The 18254-nt window shown below is 39.3% G+C and overlaps 2 protein-coding genes across 2 annotated transcripts; one reads left to right on the top strand and one right to left on the bottom strand.

Moving 5' to 3' along the window:
• Positions 1-4024: 4024 nt before the first annotated feature.
• Positions 4025-7539, top strand: LOC126386434 (uncharacterized). The gene is made up of 6 exons (XM_050038790.1): positions 4025-4280; positions 4995-5123; positions 5210-5403; positions 6183-6330; positions 6880-7084; positions 7204-7539. The coding sequence occupies exons 1-6, from the start codon at positions 4065-4067 to the stop codon at positions 7506-7508; spliced, it is 1197 nt and encodes a 398-aa protein (XP_049894747.1). The 5' UTR covers positions 4025-4064; the 3' UTR covers positions 7509-7539.
• A 153-nt stretch (positions 7540-7692) lies between these two features.
• On the bottom strand, positions 7693-10157 carry LOC126386437 (uncharacterized). Its single transcript, XM_050038796.1, has 6 exons — positions 10031-10157; positions 9650-9927; positions 9103-9293; positions 8814-8910; positions 8472-8677; positions 7693-7994 (listed from the first exon to the last, which is right to left on the bottom strand). The coding sequence occupies exons 1-6, from the start codon at positions 10124-10126 to the stop codon at positions 7801-7803; spliced, it is 1062 nt and encodes a 353-aa protein (XP_049894753.1). The 5' UTR covers positions 10127-10157; the 3' UTR covers positions 7693-7800.
• Positions 10158-18254: the final 8097 nt, after the last annotated feature.

The following is an 18254-nucleotide window of genomic DNA, read 5'->3' as shown; positions in this document are numbered from 1 at the left end:
GGGTAAAAGTTCTGTGAAAGCACTGGACTCATCAACAGTCAGCCACGTCTCAGTCACACAGAGAAAATCCAATCCTCGGGAAGTCAGGAAATCCTTCAGGATAAACGTTTTGTTTGCTAGCGATCTAGCATTTACCAGCCCAATCCTGGCAGGAGCCGGCGGGTCCACAGCGTTAGCTGTCCGGGGAGCCACACACAGAGGCCGCAGGTTGCGCAGATTCACCCACGCCAGCGGGGATGAGGAGAGCAGGGGCCGCGGGGCTGGAACACCTCATCCGGGCCGATGACAGGTACCAGCCAGGCGCCGACAGGGTCCAGCGAGTGCCGTGAAATAAAGAGGCGAGGCACTGCTCCATACTCAGTCCAAGAAGCCGTGGAAGTGCTCGCCAAACAGGCCTTCAGCCTTACCAGCCGACCGCTGCGTTTACCCTGGCGGCAGTGGCGCTTACGCCGGAGAGGGGGAGCTGGGGCGCGGCAGAGGTGAGCTGGGATCCCCGATAGGAGCGGGGGCAAAGTTTTCCCGTCTTGTTGTTTCATTCATCCCCAAAACAAACACATGCGCGAGCCAGGTAAGTGTCTTTACAACAATACGCGCTAGAGCTCATGGGAAATGTAGGCTTCATTCCGGCAAAACACTACCGCTTTTGTCCACAGGGTCGCCAAAATCAACTCAAAATTAAAGTTCCTTGTAGGGGCTTTAAGTAGGCTATGTCGTGGCTGGCCGAGTGTCCTCTTTTTTGGAAATCAAAATATGGTCACCCTAACGCATTCACATACAGTGGTTACAACTTTGTAATAAAATCCCCTGCTTATATAAATAACAGTGTGATGATATTAAACAGTTAAATAGCCTAGACCTTTTCAAATAAAGAGATAACTATGGACACAGGGACGACCAGACACAGGATCAAAGTCTGATAACTTATGAGATAGGGATGAATATTTGAGAGCCAGTCATATGAAACACAGTGGGCAAATGCTGAGGTTAGCACAACAAAAGCAAATTGGCTTGCCAGTCAGTCACTATGACAAGTGCAAATTAATACACCAGAGCTGGTAGACCCACCTGCTGGTTTCCAGTGTGCTATCAGTTACAACAGCACCCAACACTGAAATATAAGTAAACATTTTAAGGAATCATACTGCAGTAATGCTGCGTGCCTCGTGTCAGGAGTGCTGCAGGATGAGGACCATTAATGTTACAGTTCTGGAGTGGCAATAACAATGATGTTACAGGTCCAGGGGTGCATTGTGGTGCAGGGGCGCTCACAGCATGATGCACAGAGATGGTGGGAATTAAATCTGCTCTCAGCCTTGTCTTGCCCTTTTTGGTCTTGGCAAACTGGTCTGCACCAAAATGTGCCTGCAGTGACTTCCCACACACAACTCACTTTTGTCTACCCACAGACATATCCCATAGTGGTTGAATGCATACAGTATTTGGGAACACTTTATACTTACTGAACATGTATACACTCAGTACATATCCATGAGACAACTTCAAACAAATGCAATTAAAACTGATGCCACTTGTCATACTTGTGCCTTATCTCACAAGGCAACGTCAGACCCAGGCATATATACGTGTGCCTAACCATTTCTCCTCTTTTTTTTTTTTCCTCTTTCAGCACAAGAACAACAGGGGGATGCAATGGAGCCTGAACTCACCCCGCAATGAAACAACAACCTTACCCTGACTCTCAACTCTGTGGGTTTTGCAAGCCTTTCCCTGTTCCTTATTTTTAATAAACCAAACACTGAGCTTCCCAATAGTGTGGTATTTGTTTGTGGAAATGTGCTAATGCAGTATTTGAGAATGATAACCTTACATATTTTTGTTGTAGTCTATAGTGAGTCTCAGGTTACTCCTGCTGACTTAAGCCAAAGAAAAATTCTCATCTCTGTGTCAATGAAGAAATTGTGTATGTGTACCTCTCTCTCTAAATGACTGGAACATCCCCACACAGCCCCATGGTGGAGACTGTACGAGAGGACAACACAGAAGGAAGGGCACAGACAAACTGCTTGACATCCAAGTCACGTTTCTGAGTTTATTAAAAATTAATTTGTTATAGTAAATAACTACATAGTAAAAAGACAAAGATACATAAAATGCATAAGTCAATAAACTGCTGCTGCTGCTGCTGCTGCTAGCCCAGTGACTTGTTGTGCTGTCACTTGACAGTCATTGGTAGTCACCTGTCGTCGGTCTCCTTCTGTCCCACTGAAAGTAATTAAGATAACATTAGTTATAAATCATTAGAATCATTACATTATCAATAAATGTTAGGATGTGATTACTCTTGACAACCATACAAGACTAACAGCAGAATTGAAAACATAATTTAAAGCAATAAAAGCAACATGCTGTTTCACCAAGGTAAGGAAAGACTAACATATTTAAACAAGGCAGACAATAATATATGTTATATACACATTACACATAGTTATACTGTGTAATAATACATTTCTATCATATAATTATGCTATGTCATTAATATACTTATACTGGCCTGTATACATATATAAATACATATCCTTATCCACATCCCTTACATTTAAACTGTGCACTGTGTACATACTGTGTAATATTCCTGTGTGCAATATTTTGCCACTTCCTGTGGGATATATATACATTCCTATATTTTTACAGTAAAAATACTACACATCATGTGTATTACACTCATCCTGTGCAGCTATTAATCATGAGCATACAGTATCTGTTTCAGTGAAAGGTGTATATGGATTTTCTATTATTTTCATTATGTCTAATTTGTATTTAAAAAAATATTTTATCCTTTTTCTATTGCCTCTGCTCTGAGCTGCTGTAATGTGAATTTCCAGGGTTGGGATTAATAGAGTCTTACCTAACCATAGTAAACTAACACTAATCCTCAAATATTAGCACAATTTAAAAAACAACATAAAGATGTAACTGTTTATGGCGTGCTACACATATATTATAAAATAATGTAGTTATTGACAGCTACTTACCAAAAATCGGAGTTCTGTCTCTCAGTATTATGTATTTAAACGGCCTGCCAGTAACTTCCGGGAACTGTCCGAGGTCTACATGAGTCACGTGACGCACAAGCATTTTGGACTTCTGTTGTCGCTACTCTGTTATATTCTACGGCACTGGGTAGCACCTATGGGTAGCACCATAGACATATATACATAGACGTATATATGTCTATGGGTAGCACAGTCAGCACGGAGCTGAAGAAGAGCGGCTACTGACGTTACTCTCCTGCGCCGCTCAGACTGCCAAATCGTTTTCGAATTATGGGCACTATTTTGCGGGGCAGACCACGAAAACGAAATAGCAATGTCCTTTTTGTTTTCTTTTTGATTATGGCATAAAATGTGCAGACTTGAAGAAGAAAATGAAAATGCAAATAGATTGATTGATTATTAATTTTATTTATGAGTCAAATAATGCAGCCACATTCTTAAAATAATAAGGCATTTCTGCAAATGCATTTCAATTTTCAAATTTTACATTTCAAATTCAATTTTGGTATCTATTTGCTGGGGCATATTTTGAAAATTAAATCTCAAATGTCTTTTTCTTTTTCATTTTAATTAAGTAAAAGAATGAGCAGTCTTGAAGAAGAAAATGCAAATGCAAATAGGGTCGGTGTACCTTCCGTTCATTCTATTTCCAATTCTGAAACGCAAATCGGAAAACAAAAAACAGGCATTTTTAGTTTTCCAATATATGTAGCAGATTTTAAAACAAACTAGTTTTCCAATATATGTAGCAGATTTTAAAACAAACAAACAAGAGCTGTTATCCATTAAAATATCACCATAAAATTGGATTTTGTGTTGTTTTCCTATTATAGATTTTTATATTCCCAGATAAACACGAAGAATCCAATCTATGCTAATCCAAAATACAAAAATGTGGGGATATCTGTATTATTACAAGGTGAATCGGAAGCAGTATTTTAGCTTTAATGCAAAAAATGCGGTGAACCGGAAGCAGTATTTTAGCTTTTTTTCCGCGAGTACGTCTTAAACACAGCAGATTGGGTTGGCAGCAGTCTAAAGACGGATGAGATGGCGTCACTCGAGCCCTACGAAAATGTAATTAGAGAAATGATTACACAGAATTTCTCGTACGCCGACATTTCAACAAATTTGTCAGAACTAGGTGTGAAGGAAGGATGCTCAGCAATGAGTGTCAGGAGATTTTGTGCACGCCACAACATTTCCAGGAGGGGACATGTATCCGACTCACAATTAGAGGCTGCTATCAGCAGGGCAATAAATCAGGTAGGTTTTTTTTGGTTTTCTTTGATTTACAGAGGTGGGTAGTTACGAGTTACATTTACTCAGTTACATTTACCTGATGAGGTTTTTGGATAAGTTGTACTTCTAAGATAGTTTTACATCATCTCCATACTTTTTACATTTACTTGAGTAGGTTTGTGAAGAAGACTGTACTCTTACTAGACTCCATTAGGCTACACTGAGCTGGTTACTTTCTTCTTTACCCATTAACTATCCTACGCATTATTATCCCCCCGTGCATCAATTTAATGTTGTATTTTGTCAGACAGAGGGACTTCCGCCATAGGCTCTACCACCTGACTGTGTTCCTCCAATCACATTTGGAAATGTGTGTTTCTTGTGCTGTAATTTGTTATTTTGTAAATATTTCATTTATTTTTATGTATTCTATTATTTTATTGATTGGAAGTACTCAAATTTACCTAAAGATTATGATTTTGTATTTTTGTCTGATTAAATGCATGTTTTCACAAATTAATCGGATGTTACTCAACAGTTGCTCAGTACTTGAGTAGTTTTTTCGCCAAGTACTTTTTTACTCTAACTCGCGACACCTACTTGACTCACATTTTTCTGAAGTAACGATACTCTTACTTGAGTAGAATTTTTGGCTTCTCTACCCACCTCTGTTGATTTATTTCTAGACTCCATGAAGACTAGGTCAAATGTCACAGCTTACTTATGTTGATTCATCAGACAGGGTCAACATATGGTCGAAAGATGATGACCGGGTACCTGTCTGCAATGGGAGTGGTTGCTGGTGAACGCCGGGTGGGGAAGATTTTGAGAACAACTCATTGTCCCTATCACGAAATGCGCAAACGTGTAAGTATCTTTTGCAAGCCTTTAATGTTGTGGTATATGGTGTCATGTATTTTACTAGCTAACTTTTACTTACTTTTCCCCCAAAGGGCGCACGTAACCTTAACCCCGTCCCCTACACAGCTGCATACATGGGACACAAAATCCACATCGACCAGAACGAAAAACTGGTCATGTTCGGAGTGACACACATTCTAGCAGTAGACGGGTACAGCAGTAAGGTCGTTGCCCACACAACCATGCCTGTCAAGAATAACCTCAGGATATATGAAGAAGTTTACAGGTTAGTCCTTCTCAACTTTTTTTTGGCTTCAAAACCCCCTTTCTCTGATTTCAGAATCCAGGCAGGTGTAATTTTTTGTGAAAAAGTCCATGGAAAAGTTAGTCTTTATACATACATACTTTTTTTTCTTTATATTACTTTGTATGTAATATAAAGACTAACTTTTCTCACAACTTCACTTTTCTGTGAGTTTTTGTGACTTCCTTTGTGACATTTTTTCAATTCTTTTGACATTTTTTAAAACTGTTTTTTGTGACTTTGTAGATATGGATTCTACTGTTTTTTGGTCTTTTTTATTTGTGATAGGCATACTGACCCATTGTTTCTCAAATGGGGGTCTGTGTTCCCCAATGGGTACTCTGAGGTGCAACGGGGGGTACATTTTGGATTGACCGAAAGCACTGTATTTTTCAGGATTCATTTTATTATTTAACAACGTGCTTTCCGTCAATCCAAAAACCTGAAAGTAAAAGTAAGGTTTTGGCTCTCTTGTCTGTGTGCATAATTATTAGGCAACTATAAGATTGTAGAGCTATTATGCAACTGAATGAAATACAAAAATGTTCCCATCTCACCTGTTTGCATTCTTCTGCTAAAGTGAGAATAATAAACAAACAACTCAAATTTCTGAAAGTAAAAAAATATATATCTGTGACCAGTATAGCCACCCTTCTTTTCAATAAATCACAAAAACAGTGCACTAGTAGATTGCAATATTGTTGATCTATCGTACAGTGCAGACTCAACATTTGATTGAGTCATGTTTCACTATTTTACAGATCAGCAGTTCTTGAATACGGGATGTGGGACCAGGTCAGGGTGGACCATGGCCGTGAATTTTACTTGTCCCTCTACATGCAGGAGATGCTGTCTAACCACAGACACAACTTGCAAAGGCAACCATATCGCCAAACTCAGTCAACAAAGGTGAGGTAACAGTCTCCTTAATGCCAAAAATGAGACTAAGCTTTAGAGATGTTACTCAGTTTTTTATGTACTGGTACTGGACACCAAAATAACAAACTTTTGCTGCACTGATCCTCAATTCAAACACATGGGGCCAAAACCTCAAACCTTAATTAGCCATATAAACAAACGCCCACCTAAACAATGATTGCATTGTTTACATTCATGCTCCATCTAGAGAAACCGTTGCACAGGTAAACACAGGAGACTATGCGGGGAAGAGCAATAGAGCCAAATGGATGAGTGGTTTTGTGGCAATTCTCTACATGGAGTGTGAATGTACACCAATATCGCATTGTTTAGGTGGGCTGAAGTATCACTTTAACCAGATGCACCCTTGAGTGAGGGGTGCTTGTAGGTACCCATACACATCAATGGTCCTGCTCCTTGGACTCCTAATCAAACCTCTTCAATACTGTCTGTAAACTTTTTACATCTGATATAATCCTGTTTCCTCTCACCATGTTAATTTTGCAGACTAAATTGAGTCTACCCTTTTCTTGTCTACAGAATCATACGGTGGAGCGATTGTGGGTCGAGATAAATAACAGGGTAAATTACCCAGTGAAGGAGGCCCTCATACAGCTGCAGGATCAGGAAGTCCTCAACATGGATGACAACGTGACAAGATACTGTACATCTAACCTTACTGCTGAGCTGTGCAAGATTGGCATAACAAGAGCTGTACATGCATGGAATGCACACAGAATTCCAGGTGAGTTAAATAAAAAAAAACATGTATCACACAATCCAGTCCTTTTTTGTGAACTTTTAATTTAAATTTGGCATTGAATTTTAACAATGAAATTTTGTGACCTATGCTTTGCTTCACAGGCAAAGGAACACCCAATCGCCTGGCAGCAGGAGGATGTCCAAAGAAACTGGGAGAGGAGTTGTTGCCACATGCCTCCCAAGCAGCAGACATGTACGAGCAGGATGTTGGCTCTTCACTAACTAGAGTCTCCTGCTTTGGAACGGACCCCTTCTCAACTGAGGAGGACAAAGTATCAGCAGAACAACTTTTTGCTGAAGAATACCCTGATATTTCAGTTTTATTAGATAACGTGGTAAACTATAACTTCGTACCTTTTCAAGATGCATTGCTGTATCTGATAAACATTACGCAGCAATATGCATGAACATGTCAAATAAAGGCAAGTTGGTTCTGGATATACTGTATATTTTGTTACTTTCCCTTAACAAAATCAAACACTTGCTAAAATTGCTACAATAGCAGCGTTAAACATTACACAATATTGGTCTGAAGTGCAACATGAAATACAAAAAATGTATAAAAATAAAACTATTATGTATCTACAGCTGTTGAACAAGTGCAAAATTCCAACTGGATTTAGAACAAGGCTATTAGCCAGCTGTAACAGAGGTAATCAAGCTTAAATCGTTGAATGTGATACAATCACACTTAAAGGATTAATCCATCTTAATTACACCAGCCAATGAGGAGAGAAGATGGTCAAGACTGGTCAGCCTGTGAGCATTGACAGAGAACTCATCTGCCCTGCATTTGAGGCACTGGTCAGATGTCAGCATCCACTGGTCAACGCAGTTTTTGCAGCCAACAAAGCTTTTGCAGCATACGGCAATCACAGGCTCTTCCATTAGCCCTGTTTGATGGAGAAAAAAAAGCACAACACATATGCAACATTACAGTTCAGTATATTATCTTGTCTTTACTTAAAGTAACAGTTCACCCAAAATGAACATTCTGTCATAATCTACTCACCCTCATGTCAGTTAAACCACAGGTGCAGTTTGTCCATATAACACACAAGGAGGTTGCAGCACTACTGGAGAGCAAGTGGGTCTCCATTGACTTCAACACAGTGCATATAAAGTCAATGGAGACCCACTTGCTATTTGTGTTTTAACTGACACGAGGGTGAATAGATGACAGAATTTTCATTTTTGGGTGAACTGTTCCTTTGATATACATATTACATATGTTTAAAAGCTTGGCAAGGGACAGTTTCATTACAACATGGAAAAGCAATAATTAACGTTTGATTCACTTGGACACTCCATTAGATCCTGCTTAAAAGGTAGACTTTAATATAGATCAAACAACAAAATATCTTACAGACCTTTGCATACAATACAACCAAAGGCATCCTTTATGTGTGTTATCATGGTGTTGGTCAGAAACAGCATGGCACCCCTGGTGTTGTTGGCATGTGTTGACAGGTCCTTCACGACTTGGGTGACCTCACTCAGTCCTTGAGCAGCCAAGATCACTTCCTCTATTTTATCATGGACCCCCTGAAGACCTGTGGAGTCCATGTCTTTATGACTACAGGGAGGGTTAAAAACAACAACAAATATTATACAATATTCACTAGTTCTGTTCAGATAACTTTTTTCCTAAGAGATGTTATTTAAAACAAAATAAAAGACAAATATTGACAGGTAGTAACTAAAATGTTTACCTCAGTTTCTTTCCCTTTGTTCCTTGCTGGAACTCATGGAAGATCTGCTCTGGGACAGCAAGAAACTTTTTTGCATTTTGCTTCCAATACTTGGATCCTAGCAAGAGAGGAAGACAACTCATGTAACAGATACAATGTAAACACATTTACAGCTGAACAGAATACTTTGTGGGTCAAAAAAAATTAAGAGACAAAGAGAGCACAGTATTGAAGTAGATGGGGCATGTAGTTTAACAAACAAAGCATATTTATTTATTATTATGCAACTATTCATTTTTTCAGTTAGTACCTCTTGTCCCTTCAGAGTCCACAATCTCATTTCCCTGGGCATCAGTCAGGATGAGAGGGTCATCACTCTGCAGGGCATCATGTATTTTTGCAAGGATACCTGTGGTTGTGGCTTCAAACTCAAACAGTCTGAGTACAACCATACGGGCAGGCTTCAGTTTCCCCTGGCTGAGCTCAGCAATGAAAACAGACCTAGAAAGATTGTTGTGGGAGTGGTTTGCATCAAGTCAAATCAATTAATTCCATCTCAAACACATAGCCTACATTACAATTGATGCAATTACAATTGATTCAAGTTTTAAAATAATCTTGGTTACAAAGGATCTTAAGAATTACAAAAACAAATACAATCACGTGGATTTATTCATATGTAGCTAGCCTTGGACCAAGACGTTCATGAAAGCAACCCCCCTTTTTAAATATTTAAATAATTTTAAATAATGTACATTTTGATATTTAAATAATTTAATATTTTTTTAATAATCTGACTAGCAAATAACTTGCTAATCAGTGGTAGGGGGGCTCTGAACTGATGGGACTGGGGGTACCTTTGGAAGGTGTTACTCATGCTTGCTCGAGGGGTAGTGGGAGCAATGGCCTGAGCAGGTGATCCCAGAGCAGCAGTGGGCTGTGCTGGACGGTGGAACTGGAAACGGTTCTGGCCTGACAATGGAGGAGTCTGCTCGGCGACTGGTAGAGCAATATCATCCCCATGAACCTCATAGTGGCCTCGAGGTCTAAGGTCCAAGCAGCTGAAATGTCCAGACGATCCCGGGAATATCGCCACATTGTCATCATCGGTTATGTACAGGCTAGGAGCATATACCTTTGAAAGAAAACATGTAGGGACCTTAATCAGACGACTATTCTGTGCTAGCATCCTTTGATCTTAGCATGTTCTCCAAACGAACGAAAAAAGTGTTACTTACCTGGAAAATTCTGGCAATTTTATCTCCCATCATGTCGTCCTCCCTAAGCGTTAGCCTCTTGTTTCCTTTAAAAAGGATATAACTGGTTGAGTCCATTGCGAACGAGGAATTGTTGCTCGACACCAACTTGAAGTGAAAAACACCAGACTAGCACCGCGACCTTCCTGACACACGGACCAATCCGCGCGTAGGCTATATTTATTTATTTCCGGGCCATGGACTGAAAAGCATAAAAATTGAAAATTGAAATTCGAAAAAGAGAAATTTAAGGCATTTCAGCGAAAAACTAAAATTTGAGTAAGAAATGCAATAGTTTTTTTTAAAAAAAAAGGGTCATTAAATAGTTGTCCGATTTTTGTTTCAGAAATGGTAATAGAAAAATGGCCCTAAATTTGTTTTTTGATTTGCCTTTCAGAATTGGAAATAGAATGAACGGAAGGTACACGGACCAAATAGGTTGATTGATGATTAATTTTATTTATGAGTCAAATAATGCAGCCATATTCTTAAAATGAAAAAGCATTTCTGCAAATGCATTTTAATTTTCAAATTTTACATTTCAAGTTGAATTTTGGTATCTGTTTGCTGGGGCATATTTTGAAAATTAAATCTCAAATGTCTTTTTCTTTTTCATTTTAATTAAGTGAAAGAATGAGCAGTCTTGAAGAAGAAAATTAAAATGTAAATAGGATGATTGATGATTCATTTTATTTATGAGTCAAATAATGCAGCCACATTGTTAAAATGAAAAAGCTTTTCTGCAAATGCATTTTAATTTAAATATTGGTCATGATTCGCTTCCATAAAAAACTGTCATCAGGATTAGCTCGAGCCCATATAGGATATTACACATTTATGACAAAAAGGCTATGTTACACACTGTGGATGTGGAGTTTCAAGGCTTGTCATACAGACCCTTTAATGACCTCAGGAGGAGTTTCCTTTCTACAATTACATACAAATTACAGATTGTAGGTTTTTGAGGGCTGACTGATCTTTTTTTTTAGTTGCAATATCTTTTTACTTTAACTGTTCAAGGCACTAATTGAGGTACATAAATTTTGTGTGAATTATTCCTGGCAGTGTGGCAAATGCTTTGAAACAGCATTTTCAGCATCTAGATTGTTTAGATTAGGATTATTAGCTACATCAAATTGCTGGTGATGTAAATCTGAGGAAGGACACTTACTTCATACTTTATGGTCCTGCGACACGATTGAAAAATTCTGGGCCAGGATACATGCCAATCTCAGTGAGATTGCAGAGAAGACAATCCCATTTAGCCCTAGATTATTTGTTTTGGGTGATCAATCAGTTTTGATGGGAGGGGATAAACATATTAAAAGTTGGGTACAAACTAGTATTATGATAGGTAGTCAAATTCTTATCAGGGGTTGGAAGACAGAGGGGGTGCCCTCCATGCATTTTCAATGTCCTCCACTGGAACTGCAGTTATTTTGAGAGGGAGCATCCGATCTTTAAGTGATTTTCCTTTATCTTGACTGATCAATGCACATCTCTCTTTCCTCTTCCTGTTCATCCCCATAAGGAGATTATTTAGTTTCATCATCCAAGCTACAGCTCTTTTTAGATCGTCCCATGATGAATACTACTCAATCAGCTTGCTTGTTGGAGTTTTTTCTGCAGTTATAATGACAGTGCTACTTACAATAGCTTCCTTCCTCACCTCTGGATCATCTGGAAGGATTGAGTCAAGCTCTTCAGGCTTTCTTGGCCATTCTGTTTCAGGTTTTTCCAGAAACACAGGTCCTTGAAGCCATGTCTTAGATCCGAGGAAGGGTTCGATGCTCAGTCCTCGAGATGCATCATCAGCTGGGCTGTGTTTTGAGTCTACAAACCTCCACTGACTCACCTTTGACAAGTTATGGATCACTGAAATCCTGTTAGCTACGAAAGTTCGAAACCTTCTTGTCGTATTTCCAAGATATTTCAGGACAGGGTCTAGCTGCAAAACTGTTCAGCTCAGCCTTGTGAGCGTCTGTCTCGAATTTGGGAGGTCTCTTTATGTGCAAAATAGTGGGGTGTTTGCCCTGACAATTTTGACATTTCATTCTTCTTTTGCAGTTTTTGCTCAAATGTCCCACTTTCAAGCATCCGAAGCACAATCCATTGTCTCTGAGAAACTCAATTTTAGCTTCATGAGACTGTGCATATATCTTCTGACATTCAGCTAAAGTGTGTTTGCCAGCACAAAAAACACATGAGGTGTCTGTGTGTGTGCTGGGGTCCAAATTGACTTTAATGGGTGATTTCTCTTGTGTGTGTTGTGCTTTGCTGTCAGATACCATTGCCACTGTGGTAGCAAAGCTGCTTCCTTTGCGTTTAAATGTGTTTGATTTTGTGTCTGTGATGGTTTTGGCCTTTAAAGTCCAAATATACAAATATATACTATGTAGAAAAATATACATTATGTAAAACAGTATGTTGAGGATTTTATTTTTTATTTTTTATTTTTATTTATTTATTTTATTTTTTATTCCCTTCACATTTCCTGGGCTCTATACCTTCTGGTAATTATCCTTGTGGTCGCTGCCAACAATGCCATTTCACACAGAAAACTGTCTCATTTAATCATCTGCACACTGGTAAAAAATATAACATTAAAGGCATTATTACATGCTCCACAGCTAATGTGATATATATGTTAAAATGTCCATGTGGTCTGGTATATGTTGGCAAGACTACCCGAGCTTTAAAAACCAGCATAGCTGAACACCGCAGTACCATCAGGAACAAGGTAACTTCCAGCCCAGTGGCTGTACATTTCTCTGAGGCTAAACATAGCATTTCTACCCTTAGATATATCGGTAATGAATCATTGAAATGTCCACGGAGAGGGGGTGACATCAATTCCTTATTGTTAAAACGTGAACTATTTTGGATACACACATTGGGCACATTAGCCCCTAAAGGCCTTAATGAAGATTTTGATATTCATCCTTTTCTCTGAATGTACACTGTCTTAACAACTCAGAACTCCTTGTCCTTACTAATATTGTTGTTGTTTTTTCATTGGTGTTACATACCTCCTGACAGGATAGTTTACTCAGTTAGATAGAGGCGCCTCTTATAGTTAGTACAGTATGATGGCCCTATTGCCTGAGTCCAATAATGGAGTACTTATCTAGTGGAGGTACACATATTTTGTAAATATTGTGTATATATTATATAAATGTCATGTATATTATTATGGGTATATGGGCATGTGTATGTATGTGTATGTGTACATGTATATGTGTGTATATGTAAATGTGTATATATGTATGTGTATGTGTATATATGTGTATGTGTCTACATGTGTATATATGTATATATATGCACAATGCTGTACTATCAGTATATCGAAAGGAATGGTGGATATGCGACATGTGTTTTGTATTTGGTCATGTTCATGTAGGGCTGCAGCAACCTGATCCGTATTCTATATCTCCTGAACCTCATGCGGTGGGGTGTTGTAACTCTATATGCATATAAAATCCTCAACATATTGTTTTACATAATGTATATTTTTCTACATAGTATATATTTGTTTACACAGTATACATATATATATATTTCTCTATACATGATCGCATATACTACTAAACATTGTGTATATATATATATGATATTATATCGTATTTCATATGGCAAAATTGTCCTCCTATTGGAGATGTACCACGTGGTGTAATCCTTGCATTATGGGTATTTAAGATGGCGGCTTCATTGAAAATGATTAGCAGTCTGACGAAGAGCATCACTCTCGAAACGTCATGCAAAATAAAAAATTGCAAACGGGAGCTCTTTTGGTGTGCGGATCACTTTTTTCTTTTTCTTTTTTCATTCTTTTTTCACAACAGTGATGCACTCGGCACAATGACTCCAGTAGTGTCTGTTAACACCAGATTCAGCACACGTGCGTAACACCATATGTGGACTTGTTTGGGAGACTCTCCAGTGAGCAATGCAGAAAATCCCTTATAGCCTACTGCCCCTGCATGTTAGCAGCTCCATCAGTTGAGTTACCAACACAATTTGTGATATCAATACCTACCTTCTCCAATGTTTTTTTCACCAGTTCCACAAAGTACTCACCAGTCGATGCCTCACAATCAATGACAGCTATCAGCCTCTCATGAACCATATCTATTACATACCTCAGAACTATTGCACACTGGTCCTTGGATGTTATATCTTGGGTTGTGTCCAGTTAGATAGAAAACATCTTTGCTTTCTTTACTTCACCAGCAATAGTTTGTTGGATTAAGAGACTGATAATATCAATGACTTTGTTCACTGTTTGTTTCGACAGCAGAGTTACAAAGGACCCCCTTCCTTTAGCTCCAGTCTCATGCAGCATCTTACTCTTCTTAATGCAGTCACTGACATGTTCTTGTAGGCAGACATCGTACTTGCTCAGTAGCAATATCATCTCTAAAGAATTTCCATGGTCCATGGCCTTGTTCTCTAGACTATATGCAGCTTCATGTTTTATCACCTCTGTAGCTGAGACCATGCTTACCAAGGACCCTGACAACATCGACCACACGTTCCATAACTTGTCTTTTTTTCCTCACTTGCTCTCAATGTACTGACATTTGTGTTTCTGCCAGTAGGCTTCTGACATCAGCTCTGTTTGCCTTGAGGAAATATGCCTCTGCACTATCTCTATGAGACCTGCTTTGTTCATGCTCCTCAATGTTTGATTTTTTGTTTCTGTAAATCCCTAATGATGTTTAGTATATACACATACAACTGTCCGTTTAGTTTTTTTCATGTATTTCCCACTCCAAAGTGACCACACACACACACATCTAAATGTGAAGTAAGGGGTAATGTATAGTGCGCGTCGGGGTTCCATTCCCCTGAAGGGAGTTATTTTTCAACACTCACCGGCTCACTATACATTATCCCGCTTAGAACATGGCTTACTAGGCCTACTTACTTCTTCTAGTTGTTTGTGCCGGTTTGCTCCTGACGGCCCTGCGATTTTCTCTTCTTTTCTTTTTTTTTTTGCTGGGGACATGCCATTTTTTAGCCAAACATCAAGCGTTTTGTCCTCTCCAAAAATGTTAAAAGTCATGTCCTGAAAATGCTGCATTTTGCCACTCTGATCCTATTTGGCCTGTGTGGACTAACGTTAACTGATTTTGATCAGTTGCTATGGCGTCCCTAGCAACGGAGCAGCAGAGCAGCGGTGATACCCTTTGGGGACATTCAGATGTAGCGTCTTTTGCGCGCACAAATCCATTAGTTTCAATGTAGACGTGCGCCAAGCGCACTCACAATCCAAAAGCGACGCTGTAGCGGCGCGCATTCGGTGCGACGCGCCTGTTTTTTCGTGCGTGTCCGCGGCGCACAGAGATGGAAAAATCTCAACTTTTTCGAATGCAGCAAGCGCACTGCATGTCATGTGATAAGAATCAACCAATCAGCTCCACGGACCTGCTTCTTCCTTTCCGTCCAACGGACTTCACAACATCCGGTGGTGTGAAAGGCAGCAAGCAATGGAGGAGCGACTGATCATTCTTGTCCAGGGATACCCAGAGTTATATGACCCGTCTTCGTCGTACTACTTTGACTCCAACAGAAGGAACAATGCCTGGAGAATTATCAGCTCGGAGCTTGGGATAACTGGTGAGCATGATGATATGCTATTTTTATGGCTAACAGTTGTGCCCTGTGAGTGACAGGCGGTTTTGGTTGCTTAGTAACGGCAGGCGCGACAGTAGTGCAACCTCCAAAGTGCCTTGGATAAAAGGATGGAAACAGCACAGCTGGCGTTTTCCACGCGCTTTTAGACGCTACATCTGAACGGGGCCTAGACTGTATAAAAATATGGACCTAGTCACCGTGAAGTGACCCATTGGTTTCTGAGGAGCGGGTTTGAAGCTCTAAGGCCCAATCCCAATACACCCCTTAACCCTACCACTTGCCCCTACCCCTCCGTTTTGCGTGTTCACGCATTGGGGTAGGGATGTCCCGATTCTCATTGAGGCAGAGGGGAAGGGCGGAGTGCTAGGGCTATATGGCCCTCCAAATGGAGTTTTTCCAGAGGCACACTTCAAAGCGAGTGCTAGGCCTCTGCAAGGCTGACAGGGAGGCTCGAGTGGCACTGTGGCCAAAGATACAACAAGCGCGGGCGGCTGAAAAACGAGCTTACTACAGAGGAGGAGCTGGATACATCGAAGGACACAGAATCACTTAATAAAAACACTTGAGGTATACTGGCAGTTAAAACCTATTAATAAATAAGCATTAAACAGGGTTTTAATCTTCCCTGCTATAAGAAGGTTGGATGGTTAAGTTAAAGATATTTTGATATTGAAGGGACATTGTCTAAAGTTATCTTTTGGGCTTTTTCTTATTTTCCACTTCTCTTCACTCAGTTGGACTTCTTACTGTTTACTAGTGGTTGCTAGTTGTAGTTCACAATGAATGTTGATTTTTCTTGTATTTCCTTGAATGCTAGGGGCTTAAGAGATATCACTAAAAGAAAATCTATTTTTTTATTCTGTAAGGGCGAGAAAGCAAATTTTATTTTGTTACAGGAAACACACTCAAAATCAGACGATGAAAAATTCTGGATTAACCAATGGGGGAAAAAATTATTTTTGACCATGGCTCCACGAAATCAGCTGGGCTGGCCATTCTGTTCTGTAACTCTCCTGATAAATTGGTGGCCTCTAAATCCAGTAACAATGGTCACTGGCTAATCTGTGTTTTGAATATTGATGATCAGTATAGTATTTTTGTTAATATCTATGGCTTCAACAACCCAGCTCAAAACAAACTATTAGGCTACTTACAGAGCTTTCTGATAATATTGAAAACCTTAAACGTAACCATCCACTTGCAAATGTAATTGTGGGAGGAGATTACAATATATCATATCTGGGGGTTTAACCCCCATATCTGGGGGGTATTCCAGAAAGCGGGTTATGTGAAAACTCAGAGTAAGTTAACCCTGAGATGAGGGAAACTGAGTTATCCGTTCCAGAAAGAGAAGTAACTGAAACTCTGAGTCAGTCACCATGGTTACAGACTCTGTGAACATAACCTGCTCGCTGACAGGTTTTCTNCCTTTTTATATTTATTATTTTTTATAACACTGTGGACAAGGATCAGACTGTCAGTGTTAGAGCAGCTCCAAAATGTTTTTTGCACATAATGTGTAGGTCTAATTATTTAAATTTTAAAAATCGGTATGAAACTTTAGACACGTAGTATCAATGACTAATGATCTCTATCACTGATGTCATTGGTCGCACTGGTGGAACATAACTCCTTTAGCCTAATATTGGGGATTATATGTTAATATTTCTGTGTGAGCAATGGTGCAGCATTTCAGTGTCTTTAAATTTACTACATTTGTAGCTGAAATAAAGTCACTGAATGCTGTTGAGTCAAGATACAAATAGGCTAGATGTGCAACATTTTAAAATCTACTGTATTTTAAAGTGTCTTTTCAGGTGCAAATCACCAAACATTATTACTGGGTCAGACTGTGAGTTTACAGTCATGTCTTTATGTCTTTGATCTATAGCCTAGCCTATATGTTTTAAATCTTCCTATTTTTCAGTTGCTGCCTCCTGTGTTTTTCCCCATCAGATTAAATCTGAACAAATATATTATTAATATAATGTAATCTATCTACAGCCTGATAGTCAGATTCCATCACTTTATCTTCATTAAGGAAATGTAAGTCTGATAAATGAATAAACGGACAACACTTTATAAAACTTTTTTATTAACTTTATGGTTAACTTATTTACACTGTCCTCGCTCTGACTCAGGCTCTTCTTTTAAAGATAAACGTGCACCGTCTACTAGCCTACACATGCATTAATATCTCTACATCCACTGGATTAAAATGGAGGCGCTGTCTTTTATTTACCTATTGCCATGGTGAATCGTGGAGTCGGAGCTCCATTGATGATGGCTTTTTATTGTCGGTTTAACTCAGTGAACATACTCAGAGTTGACTGAACTAACTCAGATCAGCTGTTCTGGAACAGGTAACTCAGAGTTTCCCATCTCAGGGTAAGTCAACTCAGAGTTCAGGGATAGACTTAGTTTGTTGAACCTCCTACCTGGATTACCCCTCTGGACAGATACCCTTCTAAAAGTCAACACAGCTCTCATAACCCTGTCTTATCTCATGTCTGTGGCAATCATGACTTAGTTGATCCCTGGCGCTTGAAACACCCTGACACTAAACAAT

Source organism: Epinephelus moara, chromosome 24, assembly GCF_006386435.1.
Source record: "Epinephelus moara isolate mb chromosome 24, YSFRI_EMoa_1.0, whole genome shotgun sequence".
NCBI classification, from domain to species: domain Eukaryota; kingdom Metazoa; phylum Chordata; class Actinopteri; order Perciformes; family Serranidae; genus Epinephelus; species Epinephelus moara.
This window is presented reverse-complemented; position numbering and strand designations above follow the sequence as displayed.